At 33.2% G+C, this 16,955-nt stretch overlaps 2 protein-coding genes across 3 annotated transcripts; one reads left to right on the top strand and one right to left on the bottom strand.

Annotated features, from left to right (window-relative positions):
* Window positions 1–1,370: 1,370 nt before the first annotated feature.
* ArfGAP1 (ADP-ribosylation factor GTPase-activating protein 1) lies at window positions 1,371–6,595 on the top strand. Its single transcript, XM_065349070.1, has 9 exons — window positions 1,371–1,581; window positions 1,778–1,945; window positions 2,040–2,153; window positions 2,226–2,302; window positions 2,372–2,560; window positions 2,645–2,771; window positions 2,841–2,963; window positions 3,036–3,247; window positions 5,969–6,595. Exons 1-9 carry the CDS (start codon window positions 1,522–1,524, stop codon window positions 6,147–6,149), a joined length of 1,251 nt encoding a protein of 416 aa, XP_065205142.1. The 5' UTR covers window positions 1,371–1,521; the 3' UTR covers window positions 6,150–6,595.
* On the bottom strand, window positions 6,497–15,320 carry LOC135835022 (ninjurin-A-like). 2 transcript variants are annotated; one of them, XM_065349072.1, is made up of 4 exons: window positions 14,971–15,320; window positions 7,312–7,494; window positions 7,043–7,219; window positions 6,497–6,971 (listed from the first exon to the last, which is right to left on the bottom strand). In XM_065349072.1, the coding sequence occupies exons 2-4, from the start codon at window positions 7,489–7,491 to the stop codon at window positions 6,792–6,794; spliced, it is 537 nt and encodes a 178-aa protein (XP_065205144.1). In that variant the 5' UTR covers window positions 7,492–7,494; window positions 14,971–15,320; the 3' UTR covers window positions 6,497–6,791. The 2 variants fall into 2 exon arrangements, with proteins under 2 accessions (XP_065205144.1, XP_065205143.1); XM_065349071.1 differs by lacking the exon at window positions 14,971–15,320 and adding an exon at window positions 7,714–7,764.
* Between the last annotated feature and the right edge of the window lie 1,635 nt (window positions 15,321–16,955).

A 16,955-nucleotide genomic window follows, 5' to 3' on the forward strand; every position in this document is an offset into this window, starting at 1 on the left:
AGTGACTTTCACCTCAAAATGAAAGTCTCTACTAAATATGTATTATGGTCAAAATACTCCTTCATTTTTTTTTTCGCGATCCACCTCAATGAACATATAGATAGGTACCTACAACATTCGAAATAAAGGGAGTGTTCAGTACCTACCTGTAAAATGTTAGGTCCGAATCATTTTAAAAATTGACAGTTTTCAGACTCCATCCCCTACCCCAAAAATAAAATATGTCCTTGCTCCTTGTATTTTTTTGTTTTTTGCAAATTTTTTATAATACGTAAAATGTCATTAAATTGGCATTATTACCTACCTATGTGAAAAAAATCAGTTGTTTTATTAATCGGTACTTCGGTAGTTGTCGTTTAGCATATGACAATAGGAATAATTGCAACCCCCTCCCCCCCGGTCTATCCTCTGGGACTACTTTTTTTTATAGGGGACTTTCTAAGAAACATTTGAAAGCAAACTTGCCAAAAATTGAGTAGTTCTGGAGCTTAAAGCAGATTTTTGTAACTAGAAATTTCCACAAAATTTCACCAAACGAAGTTTATAAAATCTGAAATCCACTCTGCACCTTGATTTTAACATCCTGGGTTGACTGGAAGTGGTATCAAGAGCCTTTTGCGATATTTTTGGGAATTCCAGTTTTTCAAAAAACGCCATAAAACTAGTCCTAATCAAATTCAGCACGTATGCTCGAGATTGGTTTTTTCTTAGTGACTCTCTTGACTGATTGATTACGCATCATTTTTCCAACGCTTGTGTGTTTCTTAATTTTTTTTTTAAAAAACTGGAATTTCCAAAAAGTCGCTATGAGGCTCAAATTCAAGTACGACTTGAACCAACTTGAACCCGTTGACTCAACGTGTTGCAATTGAAAATTAAGGTTCAGAGTAAATTGGCTTACCAATTTTATTTGGAGAAATTTTCTAAAAATTTCAAGTTTTGAAAATCTGCTGCTGCTGAGTCATTCCATGCCAATTGCCAAATTAGGAAAAAAAAATTTGCACGAAGGGTCCTGGGTCATCAATTTTTTTCATATTTTGCATGCTCCATCAGCCCCATGGGCCATGACTCCCATGAGAAATGGGACAAACCCATGCCCAACCCAAGGTCTTTACGTTACGATTTTTATTTTTTTGCTGGAAAGAGGGGCACTTGAAAAAATTTTTAAATGGCTGCTAAATGAAAATTTTAAATGCCTCAGCCTGTGTTGTAATAATCAACAAACTTTGCGATTCGAACTTTTTTTTAAAAAAAAATTTTATTCTACTTGTTAGTCACAAATTAATGCTAAAGATAGCGCTTTTCACATCAATAATTTAAAATTTTCTCATACGGCAACACTGATTTTTTTTCCAACCTGTCGTGTTTTATTTTTTTTTTTAATCGAAATCGTGTCATTTTCTCTTTAATTTTAATTTTTTATTATAAGCGTCGATTATAAGTAATTATTTTAATTATTTAATTTTAAACATGATTTAGCTAATTTGTTTAAACTGAATCAAGTCAAGACAGTGAAGCACAATGGCAAGTCCACGTACCCGTCGAGTTTTACACGAATTAATGCCCAAATATGATAACTCGGTAATTTTTTATCAATATCATAATTTATTGTTTAATAATTGTTACTTTTCGTATTTCTATCCTGTTTTTAATATTTATATATTCTCTTCAATCTGTCTAAAATATTGAGAGCAATTTCCGGTCATTATTTATATCTTTATCGTAGTTTCTTAAATCCTTATTGAACTTTCTCTTTAACATACTTTTTTTTTTGTAGAAATGTTTCGAATGCGGTGCCCATAATCCGCAATGGGCTTCCGTCACCTATGGTATATGGATCTGCTTAGAATGCTCGGGCAAGCATCGAGGACTTGGTGTTCATTTATCATTTGTTCGTTCCATTACCATGGACAAATGGAAAGATCTCGAGTTGGAGAAAATGAAGGTAATATAACATGTGATTTTTGAACTGTATTGTTGAAAGTAGAACCTCTGACAGTTGGACTTGAAAACTGAAATGTATATGTTTGTTTCTGTAGGTCGGTGGAAATCGACGAGCCAGAGAGTTTTTCGACTCGCAAGATGACTGGGATGAAACTGCTCCCATTCAAAAACGATACAGTTCAAGAGCCGCCGCCCTGTACAGAGATAAGGTACGTGCACCGGATACAAGCGATCATTTTTCAAATAAAAATTTGTTAACGAAACTCTGATTATAATTACAGATTGCAACCTTAGCTCGAGGCGAAGAATGGACGCCGTCAGCTGGAGACAGTAAAAGTACCCCGAAATCCGAAGATAGGTAATCAATCTTCCGGCAAAGTTGACCCCAGTTTTTGAAAAAAAATTACGACCCATTAATTTTTTACAGTTCGGAAATCGCGCGCAAAAAAGAAGTGAAAAAGAAATCCAACCAAAATCGTGCTATGGCCAGAGAAAACTCAACTTCTAATTCTGATGCATACTCCCCGACTTATAATAGTTACCAAAATAGTGATATTTCCGCCGCAAAAGAGGCCTTCTTCGATAGAGTACAAATGGAGAATGCTTCTAGACCCGAGTAACTATTTTTATCAATTTTTTTTTCATATCGTTATACTAAATTATGACTTTAGTATGTTTGAAACATTTCAATATTTTACAGAAATTTACCACCGAGTCAAGGTGGAAGGTATACCGGTTTCGGTAACACTGTTACACCGTCAGATAACACTGCATTAAGGCCCAATCCAACTTTACTGCTCGATAATGCAGTTTCATCGTTGACGGCCGTAAGTATAATAAAACACTCGTTATTATTTCGTCAGAATATCGCCAACCTCATATCCGATAATTTTCAGGGATGGTCATTATTTTCCGTATCTGCTTCCAAAATTGCCTCGAAAGCGACCGAAAATGCTTTGAAATTCAGCGAAATTGCATCGAAAAAAGTATCCGAATTGAGCGTTACTGTCACCGATAAAGTAAATATTGCTCTTAATTTCATTTTCCTCGGTTTCATCGTCACGTATACTTGATTGGTAACTAATCAACAGGTTGGTGAAATCGGTAGAAGAGGTTTTCAAGAAATATCCGGCACAAATATGGGCATTCCAGCGGTTCAAAACGAACCGCAAACACCTACCGAAAAATCCGAATCGAATAAGTTCAACGATTATAACTTCGACGACGATTTAGATTACAAATCTAAACCTTCTACCGTACCTGAAAAATCAAACTTATACGTTGAACCGAACCGTTCTCATAGGTAATTAAATCTCGCTAATTTCTGTATCGTAATCATCGAAATCACTCAGTGGCGGATTGGGTCGGTTTGGGGCCCCTGGCGGATGCACTGAATGGGCCCCCAAAAATTTTCCTCTCCCCCTTCCCCTCTTCAGAATCTTTCTTGTTCTGTTTTTTCCCAAGAAGTTGTGCGATTGATTTTTGCTTTTGTCTTTGTATTCAATATAGCAAAAAGGTGATTTTTTGAGGGGGGAGGGGGGTGGACGAAAAATTAGCCATAAGAAAAAAATAGGTACCCAGTTTTTAAAGTGAAATAAAAGATGAAATGACAATTTTGTCAATTAAAATTTGCATTTGGGCTTCCTTTCGAATTTCTGGAAATTTCAAAAATGGATTTTTTTTCATTTAGAGAAGAGATAAAAATTGACCCAAGGAAAGCGAGGGCAAAAGCTTTTAAAAATTATTATTTAGAGAGGTGAAAAAACAAAGTTTTTGAAAAATTTGTTCTTTTTTTTAGCTCAAAATTGTAGAATTTGAATGACTGTTTTTTAAAAATTTCAAGTTTGAAAATAAAAGGCAAACAGGTCCAGAGCGGAGTGAGAGCAAAAGCTAGTTTCTGTAAGTAGAAAAATAACGTTTTTTGAGATGAAACGTGTTTTTTTTTTTTGGTTAGAACATTATTTCATGAAATTTGAATACCTACCTGATATATTTTTATAAAAGTTCGATTTCAATTTGAAAAAAAAACGTCAGAGGCCCACGTGAAGTGAGGGGAGAAAATTTCAAAAATTTGTATTTTGAGAGGTAAAAAACAATGCTTTTTGTGGTGACTGATGATTCATTTTTTTGACCACACAATTTTAGAATTTGAATGCACTAAAATTGAAAATTTAGATTTTTAAATAAAAGAAAATAGTCGGGGACGCATGAAGATCAATTGCACTCCCTGCCGATCCTTCGGAATAACTTTTTTCTTAAAGGGGGAGTCCTAAGGAGCATCTCTAGACCTTCTCCTCAAAAACAAAGTGGCCCTACTTACAAAATGGCGGCCATTTTGAATGGCAGGTTAGCCGAAATCGTAGATTTTGCGTTCCAACATAGGACTAGCATACCATTTTTTGAACCGAACAAAGATAGATCGAAAGAGCAGGCAAAAATTTATCACCTGTCAAAATTCCAAGTGCTGAAGTGCGTTTTTCGATTTTTGGTGAATTTTCAAAAATCAAATTTTGGCCAAAATGTGAGAAAAAAATCAAAATCTTACCAAATTGACCTGGAAAGCTGAAATTTGGGATATACCCTATTTTTGACCTGCCAAATTGATCGGAAACTGGTTCAAACAGTGTTGAGCAGTACTGGAGCCTCCAGCAGATTTTTGAAACTCGAAATTCTTACAAAATTTCATCAAATGGAGTTGGAAAGCCGAAATTAATTCTGAAAACTAATTTCAATACGCTATTAAGTTGACTGCAGGTAAATTTCAAGTCGTTTTGGAGCCTCCATTGATTTTTTGAAAATTACTGGAGCCTCCAGTAGATTTTTGAAACTCGAAATTCCCACAAAATTTCATCAAATGGAGTTGGAAAGCCCAAATTAATTCTGAAAACTAATTTCAAGTCGTTTTGGAGCCTCCAGCGATTTTTTGAAAATTACTGTAGTCTCCAGTAAATTTTTGAAACTTGAAATTTCCCATAAATTTTATCAAATGAGCTGAAATTAACGATGCACTCCAATTTAAACACCCTCTGAAGACGACTTCAGGCGGGTTCGTGTAATTTTGGAGCCTCCAGTGAATTTTTAAAAGGTTTTATGGCGTCTTTAAAAGAATTAAAAATTTCTAAAAAGTAGCTGTAAGCTTCATAACTACTTGAAAACAACATGCAGTCGACTTTATATTGTATTGGAATTAGTTTTCAGAGTAAATTTCGGCTTGCCAACCTCATTTGGTGAAATTGTAGTTTCAAAAATCTACTGGAGGTTCCAGTAATTTTCAAAAAGTCGCTGGAGGCTCCAAAATGACTTGAAATTTACCTGCAGTCAACTTCATAGGGTATTGAAATTATTTTTCAGAATTAATTTCGGCTTTCCACCTCCCTTTGATGAAATTTTGTAAGAATTTCGAGTTTCAAAAATCTGCTGGAGGCTCCAGAACTGCTCAAAACGGTTTGAAATCATTTCCAATCGATATGGTAAGTTGAAAATTGGGTATATTCCAAATTTCAGCTTTCTAGGTCAATTTGATAAAATTTTGATTTTTTTCTCACATTTTGGCCAAAATTTGATTTTTGAAAATTCGTCAAAAATCGAAAAAGGCACTTCACCACTTGAAATTCTAACTGGTGATGCATTTTTGCCTGCTCTTTCGATCTACCTTTGTACGGTTCGTTGGAACGCAAAATCTGCGATTTCGGTTGACCTGCCAATCAGAATGGCCGCCATTTTGTAAGTAAGGCCACTTTTTTTTTTGAGGACAAGAGCTAGAAATATTCCTTAGGACTCTCCCTTTAAGAAAAAAGTTGTCCCGGAGGATCGGCAGGGGGTGAAATTGATCTTTATGCAGGTCCCCCTGATTAAAAGGGCAGAAGCTGTCAAAAAATTATGTTAGAGAAAGTGAAATCATCATCTTTTTTTGGTTAAGACATGGCTCTGGGTGCCCCTTGGTGTCTCGGGGCCCCTGGCGATCGCCAGTTAACATCATAGGCCGGTCCACCACTAAAATCACTAATGATTTTACTTTTCACAGAAGCGCAGCCGATTTAGAGCAAGAGTTCGGTGCTGCTAAAAGTAAAAAGAACGCCGAATGGAATAAACCATCCAAGCAACAGGTAGACGATTTCTTGCAATACGAACCTGTTCGAATCAAGGAATCGAAAACCAAGCAGAGAACAGCCGAAGACGATGCTTGGGAGTTATTGAACCAATAATAAATAGATTGCCCTCCATATTTGTTTCGAATTGTAAATTTGTTAACTACAAGGTTGTTATCGGTTTTGAAATATTGTATCAATTATTACCTTATTGTAAGTATTTAATTGTTTTTTTTAATCTGCGGTAGACGAATGTACTATTTTACTCGGATTAACGACGAAAGTCTACTGTGTTTCATCTTTTCGCATTTTTTTTTGTTTGGCCATTTTCTTACATATCTTTGATAACAACTTTCCGCTTTACTTTCCTATTTTTTTTTTGTTTTACGTGTGATTTTCATAAAAATTGTTACGAAACAGGGTAACAAAAATGAAGCCAATAATAATAATGATAACGAAAAAACTACACAAAAATTATGTATTTATCGCCTCGATATAAAAATAAGTATAATTATAAAAAAAAAAATATGAGAAAAAAGAAATACAATACTTATTGAAATGCATTTAAAAACATATCCGTTTCGTAGTCTTATTAATCGAATGTTTACATAGGTTTCGAATTAGAACACGAACAAGAAAAATTACAAGACATTACCGAATCAATCGAACAATAAACTAAGTACCGAATTAAATTGCCACAAATACTGAAATGAAAGCCAATTGTTACCGGACTGGCTTCATCATTAATGACTAAGAATATCACTGAACTGCCGTCGGTAGCACCGCTGGACCACCAAATGCTGCGATGAATATATTAACGACCGTAATTAAAAATATACCCATTACTACGTAGTTACCATATTTATAAGCCATTTCTCTTTGGCATTCGACGCTGATATTGTACTGCGTGCTCATTAATAGCAAAAGGCCTACTCCAACCTGTGAAAAAATGACTCGATTTATAGATTAAATAACTCTAAACAACTCTTCTACGAAAATTTTAAACTTACTTGTAACACTAAACTGATGATAATTAAACTCGCAGCGATATAAAAATACGCTTGTGATGTAGATCCGTGTTCGAAAATATATCTCAATTGATTGGCGTTAGCGGAAAACAAGGCGATATCCATTAACCCCTGCGTGAGAGTTTTTTTATTTCTATAAACATTGACTTCTTCGGGTATCTATACAAATATTATTCGGTCTAAATAACACAACCGTTGTAGGAAGAAAAAAATTACCATTTTTGTAACAAAAAAACACTAGGATATCATACTTGGCCGCCGCCGGTATTTGGGATCATGGCTGGAATCAACATATCATTCGCATCTTTCTCGTTTTCATGGTAATTGGTGGCGGTTGTAGTGGTTTGTTTGTCATTGCTGTTATTCGAGGTAGGATTCGTTGTGGATACAACTGTCGATAATGGCACATCTCCGTCCCTTGGCGACTCCATATTCTGGGCACAGAAAAATTATCAAAATATTACGTAATTGAAAAAAAAATTGAGTAAAATGGTTCGATATTTTTTAAACACGTTGGGCAGTTTCACTTTCTAAAATACGACTGCCGAAACGTTTAAAAAACGACTACGTCGGTTCGACGATGAAATAAAAAAATCTATTTTCAACTCGAAAACATTCTAAAACTATGTTTAAACGCGGATAAACAATCTTACTCGTGTTCGTACAACAAAATCGACTCGACTGAGCATGTGACTAATACAGAATAACAACACATTAGGTATTTCGTTTTCGAAATTCTCGCCTCTCAACAAACACCTGTGAATCGAATTACCAAGCCTTTGTCTCTCGATTTAGGTACTTAATTAGATAATTAAAACATTCTTGAAAAATAAGTACGTATAGCTGGTTTAATTTGCTATCATTATACGAATCAAAATAAAACAAAAATGTGTGTCACAATAAACGATGCATCGAAATGTAGGTATACGTAACAATTTACAAACACGTAAATGGAAATACTTCCACGACTTCCTTTCTTCCAAGAAATTGCAATAGCAAGACCGGTAGGTAGGTCTGGAGGTAAAGATCGTGAATTCTTGATGCAAATTCTCAATAAGAATGGTCATCTTTCAACGAACCTTATTCCATTATAGATTCTTTACTTATTGCAGTTCAGATAATCAAGATAGGAAACGAGAGACCGCAGTTTGATGATTTTTAACAGATAAAGCACAGGAACTGTGAGGAATAACATTAACATTTATCGACAACATACTATTTATGTGTGATATTTTTCATCCCAGATCTATATATTTTCAAACCAGTGAAAAAATGTTTGTAATTCGAATTCGTTTATGAGCTTATTTAAAAGTACATATGGTTTTTTGAACACAAACTAAATACAACACGATGAGGAACACCCACGTCGTCGCTATAATTTGAGTTACCAAAATTTTCATTGAATTCGAAACACCTCGAGCTGAACCCTGTTCAAGTGTATAAATAGGTATAACTGTACGTTGGCAGACATAGGTAGTACATTAAATAAGTACCTATTTGAAATTTTCAACCCGTTAATGCCTCCTAATAACATTGGTAAATTATTGGTCGTTGTCTAGCAATCTGCTCGTATAATAGATAATGAAAACAAGAGCGATGTTAAATACATAGGAACCGCTTCCGCACACGCACCAAGTGTGTAGGCAGCTCATACTTGGAAAGAATTAAAGAAACACAGAGGCGAGTGTCAGAAAAACTTTAGGATGAATCGGTTAAATTCGTTTCAATTTCACACTGCTGCAAAAATGACGTAAATTTTGGGCACGTTTCTACGTCGAGTAATGGGGAATACCTATACTTATGTATTGAAAAAAATGAAAAATGACAATCTACGTACGTAGGATTTGGTATTTTTTAGAAATAAATATAGGTACTCTATAAAACCCAAAGGTCAAGTTCATCTTTGGAATTTATTTCAGTTCGGTACGTTGCTCGGCATTATTGAGTTGACCTGACAGTGAATTTTTGCAATCCCGGAAGTCACAGTTACTCATATTATAATTATTTTATTTTATCAGCTTGAAACAGTGAAAAAAAATTAAAAGTGTCGTATCTTGAAATTAATTATATCAGCATCGCGTTCCTTTTTACTCTATGTGTTTTTATAATTTGTAAACATTTTTTTTAAAAATGTAGTAATAGTAAAAGACCATCGGGAAATCTAATATAAAAAAATGAATTGAAATTTCGACTTCTCACAATAATGAAGACAAAAAAACGCATTTGAGGAATGTTGAAGGCACTCGCACTCAAAAAAAAAAAAAAAAAAAAAAAACATTACAAGAAAAAAACTGCATACAAGGAAATCTCTCAGTCATTCAAGTCACCGATTCTACGTTTTTTTTTTCATAACGTAGCTCTCGAAAAAATCACAGGAGACCAAACAGTTTTTTTTTTAAATCTTACCTATGTAACGTCGAACAATATACCTAAGGACACTTTTCTCTCGTTCATTTGAAAAATAGACATCAAAACATTGATACATTTTGAGATTTTAGGAAATTATTTGAAAAAAAAAACATTTTTCATTGTGACTTTAAAATACTTTTTTTTACTCCTGTAAAAATATTTTGGCAAAAAAAAAAAAAAACATTTTCCTTGCTCAACCACGTACTTGAAGATTTTAAAACTTTTTTTTTTTTAATGTGACTCAAAAATACATTTTTTTTAGCACTGTTGAAAATGGCTCTCAAGTCTAAAAACGCCGGTATTTTTTCGAAAAAATTGGGCCCAAAAATACATTTTTTTACTTTTACGTTTGAAATACAAAGTACTCTCAAAACACGCAGGTATTTAGAATTTATGACCATGAAAAAAACATTCCCAAAGTTGCAGCTAGGTACCCAGTACAACACATTTCAAGATTTTAAAACATTTTTATTTATTCAGGTACATATTTATTTTTTCGAAAAAAAATGTGGCACTAAATAATATTATGTAGGTACAAGTCTCTAGCATTCGTCGAATGCAACTCTCAAAATGGATTAGTAGTTGAAAAGTACATCGGTTAGTAGGTAACTCAACCAGAAAAAATATTCTCAGAATTGTAGCTATCCAATCACACATTTCCACATTTCGAGATTTCAGAACTTTTTTTGAAAAAATTTGGCCTAAATACCTAATGCATTTTTTCATAATGCTCTTGTCAAAACTCCAAAGTGGTTCTCAATATGAGTTGATAGCCAAAATAAGTCTGAGGAATACGATTTTCAGAGTCGAGGCTGCCGAATCGCACATTTTAAGGTTTCATCTCGAACTTTTTTGAAAAAATAAATAAATAAAAATTGGGCTCAAAAGTAAGGTACATATATTTTTTTCCTTTTACTTATGTCAAATATTGAAAAAATATTCACAGATTTGTAACTACCTACCTAATCACAAATTTTGGGATTTGTTGTTTTTTTTTCTTCATTTATAATGCCTAAAAAGTGAGGTATTTTTTTCACTCATTAAAAAACACCAATAGTTGAAATATGTATGACCTAGGAAAGAGATTCTTAGAGTTGTAGCAGCCCAATCGCACATTGGGGACCTATTTTGAGTTTTTTTTTTTTTTTTTGAAAAAATAGCAATATTCATGCTTACGCTAAAATGAGCTCTATAAATGTGATTGTCGTTATTTAAATGCGATTTAAAAAAAACATTCTTTTTCCTATCATATCTCTTACCTACATTGCCTACATATATTTAATTTCTTCGTAAATGTATGTATTTTTGAACTATTTTGGATAATTCAAATCAATTAAGGATCTTAATTTTTTTGTATTGGGAGCTAGTCGGGGAGCCCGCATAAGGATCACTTGCACCCCCCTGCCGATCCTCCGGGACAACTTTTTTCTTAAAGGGAGAGTCCAAAAGAAAATTTCTAGCCCTTGTTCTAAAAAAAAAGTGACCCTACTTACAAAATGGCGGCCATTTTGATTGGCAGGTCAGCCGAAATCGCAGATTTTGCGTTCCAACATAGGACTAGCATAAAAAATTTCAAGCCGTTCAAAGGTAGATCGACAGAGCACGAAAAAATTTATCACCTGTCAACATTTCAAGTGCTAAAGTGCCTTTTTCGTTTTTTGGTGAATTTTTGAAAATCAAATTCAGGCCAAAAATGAGGAAAACAATCAAAATTTTACCAAATAGACTAAGAAAGCTGAAATTTGTTGTATACCCTATTTTCGACATGCCAAATCGATTGGAAACTGTTTCAAACCGTGTTGAGCAGTTCTGGAGCCTCCAGCACATTTTTGAAACTCGAAATTCCAACAAAATAAAATTTCATCAAATGGAGTTGGAAAGCCGAAATTAATTCTGAAAACTAATTTCAATTCGCTATGAAGTCAACTGCAAGTGAATTTCAAGTCGTTTTGGAGCCTCCAGGAGAATTTTGAAGCTCGAAATTCACACAAAATTTCATCGAATGGAGTTGGAAATCCGAAATTAATCCTGCAAACTAATTTCAATACGCTATGAAGTCGACTGCAGGTGAATTTCAAGTCGTTTTGGAGCCTCCAGCCATTTATGGAAAATTACTGGAGCCTCCCGTAGATTTTTGAAACTTAAAATTTCCCCAAAATTTCATCAAAAATGTAGGTAGCTAGGAAGCCGAAATTAATTCTGAAAACTAATTTCAATACAACATGGTGGTTTCAAGTGGTTTTGAAGCTTCCAGCTACTTTTTCGAAATTTCAATTCTCCTAAGAACGCCATGAAACCTTTCTAAAAGTCACTGGAGGCTACAAAATTACTTGAACCCACCAGTAGTCGTCTTCAGAGGGTGTTAAAATTGGAGTGCAAAGTTAATTTCAGCTTTCCATCTTCATTTTGATGAAATTTCAGGAAATTTATTAGTTTCAAAAATTCACTGGAGGCTCCAGTAACTTTCAAAAAATTGCAGGAGGCCCCTAAACAACTTGAAATTTACCTGCAGTTGACTTCACAGCGTATTGAAATTAGTTTTCAGAATTAATTTCTGCTTTTCAACTCCATTTTGATGAAATTTTGTGAGAATTTCGAGTTTCAAAAAGTGCTAGAGGCTCCAGAACTGCTCAAAACGGTTGGAAACAGTTTCCAATCAATTTGGCAGGTCGAAAATAGAGTATATCCCAAATTTCAGCTTTCTTGGTCAATTTGGTAAAATTTTGATTTTTCCCCTCATTCTTGGCCTGAATTTGATTTTCAAAAATTCACCAAAAATCGAAAAAGACACTTTAGCACTCGAAATTTTGACTTACAAAACTGGCCTAAATTTATAAAATGGACAGTTAAGGTAATTATGTACTTAATGTCGTTGAACTTTTACTTTGCGACGAAATAAACGAAAGAAATTGTTATCACTGCTGTGGGTCAATACACCAATATGAAACACCTGTTCGATAAAGCTGACATGGGCAAAAACGCTGATAGGTTTCCTTATTGTCTATGAGTTGATAATATAAGTAATTTAAAAGTGAAGAAGAGTACCTATAGGTACAATTTATTACGATGCATTTTCAGGGAGATATTTTCTGCTCCATTGCTGTAAATTTGAGACACAAGGTTATCATCATCAAACATGAATATCTACAACTTATATATCTAAACACTAAGCAGGTATCTATGAGATTCTTGGAATTGAATTTGAAAACGTATAAAAGTAAAAGGATGAGTTTTATTTGTACCTAACGGTACTATATGTATTCAGACAGAATAGGACAGCAATACAACAGTTAAATTTAAACTCACAGCATTGAGTTACTTCACTAATGTAAAAAAAAACCTCTTATCTGCAGCCAAATCTCATAAAAAATTTTCCAAAAAAAACCAAACCACACACTTTTGGTCAATACGTATTGATTGATTACATAAAGAATGAAGATCTAACGAATAGCAATAAAATTCAGCCACAGTATGATCGTGAAATCTGACGCGAAGTCTTTAAATAGTCTACTTAATACCTACCTACCTATTTGTACTTACGAGACTTACCCACGTTACGTCACACGTCTGTGGGTGCCATGATTCTTTGTCATTTGGTTTTTGCCGAATTACCGAATAATTAAAAACTTACAATGCGTCATAAAGACATAACTTTACGCGGTCGAACAGAATTTTTTATCCATACACAAAGAGAATAATTTTCTTTTTCTTTTCAAGTAGGTATTCTGCTTTTTAGTTTTTACATAAATGAGTAATAATAACCAATCCGAACCGAAATATCAATTTAGGACACCCTGATACTCGTACCTATTCATGTAAAACTTGCCCATGTACTTATTATTATTAATGTTCGTACTAGTTTTTGTACTTTGTAGTCTCCTAATTAAAATGATGTCATCAACTCATCGTGTTAGATTAGAAATAAAGATCAACAGAAGTCAATAGTAGGGTAATGGAATAATGGAAACTATACTAGAGTTCTAATTTGTATCAGTAGGCAATGTAGGCTTATAATGCGATACTATTCTAGCGACCTTGGTAATGAATACATACAACGCACGTGCATTTTAGGTTCTATATCCTACACCAGTATACGTTATAGTAATTTAGACACATACTGTTGAATGGTATGTAACCGGAGAAGAAGAAGAAGAACGACTGGTCTATTTTACCGCATGAGTAAACACATTAAACCACAAATTGTCACAGTTTTACTCGTACTTTTTGCTCCTAATAGAATGACAAAATACATAGATTTAGATACCATTTGCCTGCGATGTACAAGTACCTTTCTATCGGAAATTTATACTTCGGTTTTTCAATATTTATAACTAAATAATTCACGTTATATAACTCGTAATTTCATTTAGTTGGGTACTTACATAGGTAATTATCAAATCTGTAGTTGAGCCAAAAAGATAAATATTACGACGACGAATTATAATAATTCTACTCAAAGATAAGCTGAAAAATATTCGATCAATAATTCATCTTCCTATACGCTTAAAATTGCAGAATAAAGTTTGCAATTAAAAATTTTTCAATTTTTTTTTTTTTTTTTTTTTTTTTTGCAACAAGAATATGCTTGAAAGTGAAAGATCGGAACAAGACCATAAGAACAAAACTGCGAAGAACTTAGTTCTTCGTTTTTAAAGAACAAGAACGAAAACAACGAATAAAAGCCATGAAGCTATAATGAAAGAAATAAAAACAAGAACAAGAACGCAAGTTGAAAACGAAGAACAAAACCAAAGAACAAAAACGTTTTAAAAAAATTCGCCTTCTTCCAACGCTGAAAATTACCCACAGTATTTAGTATTTACGTGGGCTTGGGAAAATACTAATATTTATGAATAAGTACATTGCGCTGTACAGACAGGTGTGAAATAACCTTGACTGGTCACTAGCTAATATACTACAAGTTCAGGTAGCTCGACGACGTTGAAAGTTTACCATTTTCACAACAGAAAAAACTCACTCGCTCGATTTACATAATTTAAGAAATATTATTTAGGTACTTTATTTCTGAGAGTACGTTGATCTTAAGCATAAATTTTACATGCTGATCCAAAAATCATATTTCTGAGTTCAAAGATCAACTTTATATACTTAGGTAGGTAGGTATATTGAATGTAACTTGTTGATTTGATTCAAATTCAAAGTTAAATGTCCTCTTTCATTTCATTTCATTTTATTCCTCAAAAATTTAAAGGTACCTCTAGCTACCTAAACAAAATAAAAAAATGATCTCTCAAAAGACCTGTTTCTAAAAATGATATCGGTTAATAAGAGTCTCATATTCCAACAAAACATGTTTTCATCAACACCATAAAACACATTACCTATACGTGGTCATTCAATGTGAGATGTTAGGATATTTCTCCATTTACTCAATAATTTAAATTTAATGCAAAAAATTTAAGAAAATTGTCGATTGAATAAACTCAACAAACCAAACAATAACTCAAATAAGTAACGATTCTGATCTTGAAATAACTCACCTTGATGTCCAACACTCGATAAAGAATATACGTTCGACCACAGTATCAAGTCAGGTAGTACTTCTCCTCTTAGAAACGAATTTCAAAGGCTCACACAATCAACACCAACAACGCGAAAATATCAAATTATAAAACACTACGAATGACAAAAAAAAAACACAATTTAAGCTAAGTATTCACAAAGAAAAAATATTATGGTGAACCGGCGATCGGCGCTTAAACAACGTACGCGATCATTAACAACTTCGCTGTAACTCGTATGTGTAAACTGTGTATCTAACTACTAACTTCGATATACGAAGGAAAAAAGTGTGATGCACGCTTGTTTATGCTTATGTGTGTATTTTGGTATTTGGTATGTCATGCCATCTCGAATCATTTCCATTCGAGCACTCCATGCTTCGAGAAACAAACCTACAAACCGGTTCAACTGTTGAGTTGATTAAAACCTCACATATTCATGTTAACTGGGGAAGTGCCAAATGGTCCGTCAAATTTCAACAGATGACTGCGAGGGTTGTATAAAACAAACAAAAAAAATATATTTGGTAGGCTACATACAATTAGCAATCTATTCTTCGAATTGAAATTGAAACAATTATTGCGATAAAGCGTTTGTTTGTACAGTAGCTTAAATCAATTTAGTTAAGAGGGTTTTTAATTTTAATTCGAATGGATTAAATAACTCTTTGTGACATATAACAGAACTAAGCCTTTTATCAGCTGTATCGACAATCACGAAGTTTTAGTAGCTTAGCTTACTAGTGAGAAATATTTTGAAGAGTTCAAATTTTTATTTAAAAAAAAAAAAAAAAAAAAAATTGAAAATTAAAACGTACAATGTATTGAAGTTTACAGTATAATCTATGCATGTTCCAACTTTGAAATTTTTCTATTTTGATAATCAATGATCATATTATTCCAGCTATTTATACCTACCATCGCGTTTTGAAGGCCACTTTTGAAATGAGTCAGAAAAGCCAAGTGTAATTTTCCATTTTTTGTCTAAAGTAAACTTCTTACAAAAAAAAAAAAAAAAAAAAAATGAAAATTTTGCAAAACTAAAAACTTATAGAACCCTACAACTTGAATTTTTTGATAACCGTTACATAAAGTTTCCTTATGGAAAACACGAGAATTTTTTAAAACATTTTCGAACTGCATAAAACTAGGTATATTGAAAACAGCATACAGAAATAAACCATCAGCCAAAATTTCATATTTTTCCCCCAAAATTGAAAAAAATGTTATTTTTTGAAAGAATTTTCTGTCAAAATTGCCAAACATGCCTTTTTTAAATTCAAATCGACAAAATGTCTAAACTTTTTTGGTCAAAATTTTCTAAAACATCTCGCTTTTTTGTGCCAAAAATCTGTTCTTTTTTTCAAAATTTGCAAAAAAAAAGTTCAGCATTTAGAATTACTATAAAATCATACTTTTTTGTAAAATTTCAAAAAATCCTATTTTACTGAAAAAACTCTAAAACAGAACAATGCTCTGTCAAATCGTCAAAAAATCTTGTTTTTTGTTCAAAAATTCAGCAAAAACTTTTTTTTGGTGAAAATTTCCTGAAAATCTTGCTTTTTTGTTCCAAAAAATCTGTTTATTTTTTTCAAAATTTTCAAAAAAAAAGCTCAAAATTACTAAAAAAAACTTACTTTTTTGTGAAATTTCAGAGAAAAATTCTACTTTATTGAAAAAACTCTAAAACAGAACAATACTTTGTCAAAATTGCCAAAAAGAGCATGATTTTGGTCAAAATTGCCAAAAAATTCATTTTTGATCAAAGTATCATAGTTTTGGGGAAATGCGCTCCTGAAGTGGAGTACCTCGAGACAATGGGAAAATAATGGAAGCCTCCCACCCGCCCCCTGAGGGGGCTTGGACCAAACTGATTGCGGGTTTATTACTTACTGGGTGGGTAAACATTGTAAAAAAAATTGAGCAAAATCGAAAGACATGACTCAAAAACGATGGTTGAATTG

Source organism: Planococcus citri, chromosome 2 (assembly GCF_950023065.1).
Source record: "Planococcus citri chromosome 2, ihPlaCitr1.1, whole genome shotgun sequence".
NCBI lineage: Eukaryota > Metazoa > Arthropoda > Insecta > Hemiptera > Pseudococcidae > Planococcus > Planococcus citri.